The 9,756-nt window shown below is 38.3% G+C and overlaps 1 protein-coding gene across 3 annotated transcripts in view; it reads right to left on the bottom strand.

The window, feature by feature from the left end:
- The window catches only part of HAUS3 (HAUS augmin like complex subunit 3), a 134,838-nt gene extending 125,082 nt beyond the window's left edge, over positions 1–9,756 (bottom strand). Inside the window, exons 1-5 of one of the 3 annotated variants that reach the window (XM_019658084.1) lie at positions 9,657–9,754; positions 9,008–9,067; positions 6,928–7,976; positions 5,507–5,946; positions 3,298–3,526 (exon numbers count right to left, since the gene is read on the bottom strand). In XM_019658084.1, coding sequence (XP_019513629.1) covers positions 3,298–3,526; positions 5,507–5,946; positions 6,928–7,836 — 1,578 coding nt within the window. In that variant the 5' untranslated portion in view covers positions 7,837–7,976; positions 9,008–9,067; positions 9,657–9,754. Of the gene's footprint in view, positions 1–3,297; positions 3,527–5,506; positions 5,947–6,927; positions 7,977–9,007; positions 9,068–9,242; positions 9,374–9,656 lie in introns of those variants that run through there. The other 2 variants (XM_019658085.1, XM_019658086.1) reach the window with 2 other exon arrangements.

Raw genomic sequence — 9,756 nt, 5'->3', positions numbered from 1 at the left:
CAGTGAAGCAACATCCTCCACAACTAGACTGAAGAACAAAACGACAGCAACTTGTCTGTTCCCCTTCCCCCGATTCCCCAGCGCTGTTCCCCTCCAATTCCCCAATAAAATCTTTAAAAATAAATAAATTCACCAGGATAATAACTCACTGCAATTTTAAACTTGGATATAACTTATAAAATAAACTCAAATATAAAGAAAAAGCTCCTGGCACATAGTAGGCACTCAATAAATATTTACAAACAAACCTAAAAAAAACCTGATAGAACTACAGAGAGAAAATTTCAAATCCACAATCATATAAGACTTTTATACAACTATTTATTGGACCAAGACAAAATCAGTAATAGAAGCTTTTTTAAAAAACTAATCACAGATATCACCTCATACTCATTAGAATGGCTATTACATTTTTTTTTTTTTAAGGAAAATAAAAGTGTATGCAAGGATATGAGGAACCTGGAACCCTTGTACATTGCTGGTGGGAATGTAAAATGGTGGCATTGTTGTGGAAAAGTTAGGCAGTTCCTCAAAAAGTTAAACATAGAATTAACATATGCTCCAGCAAGTCTACTCCTAGGTATATACCCAAAAGAAATGAAAACAGGGATTCAGATGCTTGTACACCAGTGTTCATAACAATATTATTCACAACAGCCCAAAGGAGGAAACAACCCAAGTATCCTTCAACAGATGACCAGATGAACAAATTGTGGCATATACATACAATACAATATTAGCCACAAAAAGGAATAAATTCAGACACATGCTACAATGTGGATGAAACTTAAGGACATTATGTTAAGTGAGATAAGCCCAAACACAAAAGAACAAATACTGTATGATTCCACTCCTATGAAGTACAAGAGTAATCAAATTCAGGGACAGAAAGTGGAATAGAGGTTACCAGGGGCTGTGGAGAAGGAGTGGGGACTGAAGGAGATGAAAAGTTCTGGAAATCTAGTGGTCACAGTTGCATGACACTGAATTTACTTAATGCCACTGAATTGTACACTTAAAAATGGTTAAAACTGAAAATTTTTACACTTTGTATGTTTTACCACAATAAATTTTTTTTTGCTTACCAGAATAAAAATTATTTAAAAACACTCATCACAACGTTTCCTATTTCAAGGAAAAGTAGGCTAGTTATTCAGATAAATCCTCCCATAGGAAAAAAATGTAAAGGGCTAAATGAAATACTAAAAAAAAAAAAAAAATCAAACAAGTTTCCTAAAAACGAGGAGATATAAGACATTAAAAGGGAGTCCATAAAACCCAGATTGGTAAGGGAGCCCAGCAACAGCTCTACTCTAGGGCAACTGCCAATCCTAGAAAATTAGAACCCAGTATGATTCTTGACTCACAAGATGAATGGGAGAAAAATAAAAGTCCAAGGTCCAACAGGAGACCCTGTTCACCATTAGCTAAGTAAGGACTCAAAAGATCAGGATGGCCCAGAAGTGGAAGAGCCCTTGGCTAGAATTATGGTCCAGGTAGGAATCACCTCAGTCCTCTAAAGACTCTTAGACTTGGAACCCAGTTTAGGGTTCAGAAGTGGCAGTGCCCGTACTACCTAACAAAACAGACATGAAAGCAAAAGCATTTCGGGATCATTTATTTCATAGTGATAAGAGGTTCCCTTCACCAGAAAGACAGTAAGTTTAAATCTGTATGCCTCAACAAACAGTGATGGGACAATATAGTTATTCATAAGGGAAAAATAAATAAATAAAATTAGAACTCTATGTCATACATAAAAATAAAGTACTAGTGGATTAAAGACCTAAAATTGAACAACATGGGCCGGCCAAGTGGCTCAGTTGGTTAAGAGCTCACTCAAGAGTGCGAGCTCTGAGCAATAGAGGTTCGATGCCTGGCACGAGCTGAGCTGCTACTGAGCTGCCAAGAGGCGGCAGAATGGCTCAGCTAATAAATAAATAAATAAATAAATAAATAAATAAATAAAATTGAACAATATAACCTTAAGATAAAGTAAAAGATATCATCATGATATTAAGGGCAAATCTTAACAAGACATACAAAACAAGACATTAAAAAGGACAAACCATAAAGAATGATAAACGACATCAAAATTAAAACCCTAAAAAAAAGCCAAAAACAAAAAACTATAAAAAGACAAGCCACAAAAAGTGAGTAAATATATTTAACACACATAACTGATAAAGGATTGGCATTTAAAATATATAAATAACTCCTACAAATGATTTTTGTTTTGTTTTGTTTTTAAGAATGACTCTAAAACAGGCAAAGGAAACAGAGGTAATTTTCAGAAAAAGGTGAATGGCCAGTAACCAACTGAAAGGAACCAATGGGATGCTATTTTGTATGCACAATTGAGAAATGTATAGACCAGAAAATGCTGTGATGAAAAGGGCATGGAGAAATAACATCTAAGGACACTGCTGGTATGATATGGTACAACCGCTTTGGAAAATAATTGGATGTACGCTGTAGAACTGAACCTGTGATCCAGCGTTCCACTCATGAGTGAGAGAGAATCTGTATGTGTGTGTACAGGCACATGAGTGTGCAACTGTGAGACATGCAACAAGACTATCCATTGCAGTATGATCTACAGTAGCAAAAACTGGAAATAACCTAAATGTCTGTCAACAGAACACATAATTAAACTATGGGATTTCATATAATGGAATACTAACTACATAAAAGAGAAAACCATGAATGAGCTACAGCTCTACATGTATCAACTGAATGAAACTCAAAATCATATTAAGAAACAAGCAAGTTACTAAAGAATACATACAATTTAATACCACCTATATAAAATTCAAAAACATACAAAACTAAACAATATACAGTCCAGAAATATATCTATCTAATAGAACTACAAGTAAGAGCAAATGATAAAATTAAACATAGTAGTTACTCCTTAAGGAAGGGGAATGCTATTAGGAGGACATACTATCACTAAGCACACACAGAATATTTTAAAGATATAAGAGCGATCCTCTACTTGCTAAGATAGGTGAAAAAAATACAGGGTGGTTTGGTTTTATTTTTAAAAATTCATAAGCATTACATATCCTCATATATATGAAATATTTTGTAAGTAAAAAATTCTGTGCACACTGTCGAAACTATCTGAAAAATACATTTATATGTGAACAAAAACTACAAGATTAAAAAAACAAACTTTGTATTAGGGCAATAGGATTTGGGGTAGTGTTTTCCTCAAGTTAACATTTTCTTTAGTATCTTTTACAATGAACATTATTTTTTAAAGCATTTTTAATGACTACGGCAAGCACCCACCTGATCACTAAGCAAAAGCTGATTTCCTCCTTGATACAAAGCGTCACAAAGCAAGTCCACATCATTATTCAGTTTGGACACAAAGAAAGAATGTTCTTGAGCAGATACTGCCAACTGATCTTGTACTAAAGAAACATCCTGTTTTAATTTCTTGGCCATTTCCTCCAGTTTTCCATGGGTTATAAACAATTCTTTTTTCTTATTCTCTCCTTCTAAAAGTTGATAAAGCCTAAAATGTGAAAACCAAAAATTAGAGAAAAAATTCTCAAGTCAGTAGTTTTTTCAAAATTACAATCCACTATATTGGGTCATCTTTGGGATAGCTAACAACTTAAAAAATATTAATCTGTCTGCTGCTAAATCAAGTAACTGAAAACATTACAACTAAAATACTATCTCATTAGAGGAATACATACTCTAATTATTGTATCTGAACGCTCATTTTCCCATTCACCCAAGTTTTAGATACAAAGTTCTTTTTTAACTGACATTAACCTGCTTCAAACATAGTACATTTCAGATGCCTCCCAAGAAAACTCTTCTTTTACAGAATACAGCTATGATGTAGTAGAAACAGCAATGAACTTGAGATAGAAACCCTAGGTCTGAGTTCTGGCTATTACGTGAAACCTGGATCAAGTCAACCTCTGAGAATTAATTTTCACATCTTAATATCTACCTATTTTAAAGGATTGTGGTGAACTTAAAAAATAAAGTTGAAAATATAAAAAATGTAAAAAAAAATAGAACTACATAAATAGTAACAGTAAATTTGTTACTCCAGTCTTGCCCATATTTGGTTGACAAATTAAATTCTTGATGAGCCATGAGGCCACTTTAATACTTCAAACATTAATGGCAGAAAAATCCTACCCAGCAAATGGAAAAATGAGAGGCAGCACCTTCTACACACATCTGACCAAAAAGGATCTGCTCTTTTGCTTAGAATGAGTTTGTGAGTGTGTGTATATGTGTGTGTGTATGTGTTTTCATTATTTTAACAAGTTGCAACAGACTTCATAAAACTAGTTTAAGCCCAAGGCTGGCAATTTTGTTCTTGTGAGATGTGACTACACAATTCTAGAGGGCACTATTCACATAGATCATGAAGTCAATGCCACTGTCTAAAACTGGGCAATGAGGCAGCCCTCATCTATGCCCCTCATTTCATTAATAAGAAAATAAAAAGATTAGATGATTTTCCTCTAATCAATAGAAAAATCAGTAGGATCCGGATTTTTGAGGCTTTGACTACTCTTAACCATCCCATTTCAGAATTCATCAATTGCTTAGACATCCAGAAAAGGTGGGGAGCAGTATCCATTCTCATCAATTAACCTGATGAGATACAGAATTGAAGTCTTCTCCCCTCTCTACTGCCACGTTCTCCAAATGCAGTCAATTCTCTGCCCAGTAATACCTACTGTACACTAAGCTGTACTCAAACTTCCTGCTGTAGTTCAACTCCTGCCCCAAATCTAAAACAAGGCATCTAAATAAAGGCGCCTAAAGGTAAGACCTCATATATATTCATTCCTCCAACCCATCCACCTTAGCTCTACAGTAACTACTTCCAGATTTAACATGAATGGAAAAGGGAGCAAAAAATTAAAAAGGAAAAAGAAGCATAGAAAAGTGGGAGAACAGAAAGGCCAAAAATGGAGTACAAAGAATTTTTTAAGGGTCGGCCGAGGGGCACGTTGGTTAACAGATGGCTTGGGATGCCAGCTCTGAGCAGCAGGACCCTGGTTTGGATCCCACATTAGGGCAAGTGATGCTCCGCCCTCTACAGCTAAGATGGTGAACAACAGCTCGACCTGGAGCTGGGCTGCCGTGAGTCACCGGCGGCTGGCAACGGTGTAGGCTGCAGTGGGCTGCCATAAGCTACAGTGTGTGTCCGGCAGCCAGCGTGAGCCGCTGGCAGCTGGTGTGAGCTGCCAAGAGCCACCGTGAGTGGCCGTCCAATGGCCGGCAACTTATCTGCCTCACCCAGGAAGAGTGTAATGATAATAACAACATGGGCCAATGAAGCGACGTCCTCCACAACTAGACTGAAGAACAAAAGGACAGCAACTTGTCCATTCCCCTTTCCCAATTCCCCAATAAAATCTTAAAAAAAAAAAAAAATTTAAACTTCCACAATTTCAGTTCAAGCTCTCTCTAGTATTTTACAGAACAAGAAGAAAAATATTAAAACAATGAAGCATACCTGTGAGCAGAATAATCCTTGCTATCAATGGTATTCCTTGGATTTATCTGATGAGATACTGATGGGTCTGCTAGCATTTCTAATTGCTGGTGGAGCTTCATATTACTTTGACTAAGTTCTTGAACCAAACTTTCAAGTTGACGGTGTATGTCCCAATGCTTTCTCGATTCAATTTCATATGATAACTGCAGAAGTTCAAATGATGCCTTTTGCTTTATCAACTGATTTAAAACTAACTCTTGTCTTGCTGTATAATAGTCTTGTTTAGCAATCTGCAAATCAAAATCTCCCTTTACAACTGGCATATTCAATAACTGGGCATTCTCTTTTACCACAACAGGCAAACTGTTGCCTTTTACACGAGCAATTTGTTCTTCAAGTTTCAGAATCTCACTGTTCAAGCCAGAAATTTTAGCATCCAAATTATCTTTGCCAAGAGCCTATAGAAAAAAAGCAATTACATTTCAAACTGCATTATAATGTTCAAATAGTTTAAAAATTATTTGCACTTTCCATTTTAGGCTATCAGATAACATGCTCACTAAAAAAAATAACCTCGTATTAACAAAAGACGAAGTCACAGTTGAAAAAGGAAAAGTGTGGGGACTAAGTCAAGGGTAAAGCCAGTGTGAATTGCTAAATTTTAATGCTATTACTACCACATGTATACGCAGTAATGGCTACCAAAATAGAGATCTTGTCATGCTTGTCTTAATAAATAAAAATGACTAGCATTACTCATTGCAAATATACGCTATTTAAGTTTTTCTTAAAATTAAAATAATCGCAGCAGCTATCTCCTAGTCTGTCAGCTGATTTTAGCTCCTCTACAAAATGACAGGACTTCATATATTATTCCAAAGTTTTCAGTTACACTAACTTGGTGCTGGTATTCAGTTTCAGAAAGTTGTATTTTTACTCAACTATCCAGTGGTTACATTACCAAGAAAGCAAGTTTTCCAACACAGCAGATGGGTATCTGCAATACACCTATACATTCTCAACAGAGGATCAGAGTTTCAGTCTCCTGAACTGGACCTCTGACTTCATTAGCACCATGCTGCAGTCAGAGCAAAGAAAGCAGAATACCCATCACACAATAAGATTATTTACCCACCAATCATAAAGGAAATGTCAGCGTCGTCTGTATCTGAACCAATACAAATGTCAAATTCAGAATGCACAAGTACTTTTGTTTTACATTACATAATGGAGTTGGGGTTATAATTCCTAATTCTGCCCTCCACTAATAAGAGGGCCTGTTTGTATGAAACACTGACTTATCAGACTAAGCTCTGAACAAACAAAATAAGAAAATGTAATGACATTATATCCCCTTTTCTAAAGTACTTTAATATCAGTATTATATCCCCCATTACTAACAATTACAATATGAATCCAGCCTCATTTCTCATGCTTACCTTGCTAGTGAGGCTAGGAAGATTCTCCTCTGCCCATTTTATACTTGACTTCATGCTCGAAATACTTGCTTTCAAGTGAATTAACTGATGTTGAGCACAAATGTATGCTAGCTGCAGCCTAGCCATCTCTAGCCGTCTCTCCTCAAGGATTTCTTGATTATCACAAATAGATGGTGCTTGTATATTTAAAAGTTGAAAATTTTCTTCATTTGAACTTTCAACTACTTCATGTATACCTTGAAAGAACTGTTTTTTAGTATATAATGTTAATGCTGCTGTGCTTTGCTCTTCTTGGTTTAGGTATTTTTCCAAGGAAAACTGAGACAAAAACACCCGTGGATTTGTCCCTTGACTCAAATTAGAACGTCTGAAGAACATCATCAATTTTGCAACTCCATCTGTAAGAGCCTGAAGTTCATTCTTGATCTTAGTATTCATAGCATTTAGAATTCCTTGACTCTGCTTCAGCTTTTTAGTGGCTGCTTCTTCTTTAGCATTTAACCTCAGAGATTTGTGGTTAGTTACTGAAGCCATCAACTGGCATTTATTACGTCGCTGAATTTTTAGGTTCTTTAATTTCTGCAGAGTTTGAACCTCATTCTCTAATTTTTTTAGCTCTTTGTCATCGAGGGTAGGTGTCTTCAAATTAGAAGTTTTACAGGTTTTAAGAACTTCATCCAATGCTGCTCCTTCTAGGATCGGCTTGCCTGATTTTTGAAGAATGCTAAAAGCTTCCAATTCTTCTTCAGACAATATGTTCTGTTCATTCACATTCCCACAAAACCACTTCAAAAATGACTCATCTTCAACAGTCTCAAACAACCAGTCAAAATCTTCCCCATTAAGAATATCAGCTTTGGGATAATCAATTTTTTTTAATGTTTCCACAAAATCTTTTCCACAACTCATGGTTTAACTTCCGAATTTTTTTGTAACTGATATGAGTTTATGATGTTGATATTTAGAAAATAAATTCAAATATAAACAAACTAATTTTATGTTAAGTCCATAGAAAAGGGGAAAAATATTTTTAGCGTCTATGATTTCTCCTAGGGGGAGAAAAGGCAAGTATTAGACCACAAATAAGGTGATTTTATTTTTAAAAGGAAAATACAGAATAAGTATCAAATGATACTGGGTACCATCTAACCTAGAGGTAGTTGCAGCTGAAATGTTTTATGAAGGTGAAACAAAATAAACAATCAGGGTATTACCGTATTTTCCTGTGTATAATGAGCACCCACGTTTTTGGCCCAAACTTTCAGAGGGGGAAAAAAAAAAATCTTTCATTTTAAATTTTTAGTACTACTCATGTATAATGCGCATCCTTATTTTTCCTTCACAAATTTGGTCCAAAAAAAAAAAAGTGCGCGGGCCGGCCGAGTGGCACAATGGTTAAGAACTGGCTCGGGACGCCAGAGGGCCCCGGTTCGGATCCCACATATGAGGGCCAGTGACACTGCCCTCCACAGCTAAGATGCTGAACAACAGCTCAACCTGGAGCTGGGCTGCCGTGAGTCGCCGGCTACGGTGTAGGCTGCAGCCCCTGTGGCAGTGGGTTGCCATGGGCTACCGTGTGTGGCCAGCAGCCAGCGTGAGCGACCAGCGGCCACAGTGAGCGACCGTCCAGAAGCCGGCGGGCAACTGATCTGCCTCGCCCAGGAAGAGCACAATGATGGTGTCAACTTGGGCCAGTGAAGCAACGTCCTCCACAACTAGACTGAAGAACAAAACGACAGCAACTTGTCTGTTCCCCTTCCCCAATTCCCCAGCGCTGTTCCCATTCCCCCAATTCCCCAATAAAAAATCTTTTAAAAAAAAGAAAGTGCGCGTTATACACGGCAAAATACGGTACTTAGAACACTGCAACAATGAAAACCTATTAACGAGAAAGTCCAATTTTTTCCAAAGATGAAAGTGGTTTAAAATACATGTTTTATAGACCATTTGCTCAGTTTTTAATTCAAAATAAACAAATCCAAGCCATCATGTGGTTAAGCAGCCTCTCTTCCCTGCCCTTCCTAAAAAATATAGAAATAAATGTAGTAAGTTTTTTGAGAAAAGTCAACTAAGTATTTACCTCAATGAGTCAATTACCATCCGCCATTCGCACAAGGATCACTGTCCAGACAGGATCAACCTAGTGCAGAGAAAATCAGGTTTAAGGTTGAAGAACTGAGCAATCAGCAAATAAAAACATTTCAGACACGTTACTTTTCAACAAAGGCACCACTGAGTAATAATGCAGGACGATTTAACTAATCGAATTCGGTGACGGTGATAAATCGTACAGATAGATTAACGATAAACCTAACAGATTCGCTGCAAACTCTCTGCTTGTTTTTTGTGTCATCCAGTCACGACATGTAAGACACGTCCACAAAAAACACCAAGTCGGCGTTCAGGACAAACTGCACACGCCCCGTCAGGCGACGGACTGGCTTCGCGGAGCTCGGACGCGTCCCCACCACGCCTCGGGGCCTGCGCGGCCTGGCCCCCGCCCCCCGGAACCCCGCCCCTCACCCGAGGGCCCCTCGCTCTCCCACGCCACAGGCCCCCGCCGGCCCCGGCTTCCCTCCCCGCGGACCCCGACTGTGCCGCGCAGGAAGAGACTCGCGCGCCCGAAAGGAGTCTCCAAGGGCACCCATAAACAAGAAGAGGCAGCCGGGTGGTCGGCGCCGCTCCCACAGCCCCACACCGCCCAGAATTTCGGAGCCCGGGCCATTCACCTCAGGAGTCTCGGCTCGCGCCCGCTCAGCAACCCTAGCTCCGCGCCTCGCACTGCCTCACGGGAGCACTGTCACCGCGCGCGCGCAGAAGGATCTGGCG

The sequence above is a fragment of the Hipposideros armiger genome, unplaced genomic scaffold, assembly GCF_001890085.2.
Source record: "Hipposideros armiger isolate ML-2016 unplaced genomic scaffold, ASM189008v1 scaffold_282, whole genome shotgun sequence".
NCBI lineage: Eukaryota > Metazoa > Chordata > Mammalia > Chiroptera > Hipposideridae > Hipposideros > Hipposideros armiger.
The sequence above is the reverse complement of the archived record's forward strand: the minus strand, read 5'-3'. Positions and strand labels throughout refer to the sequence as shown.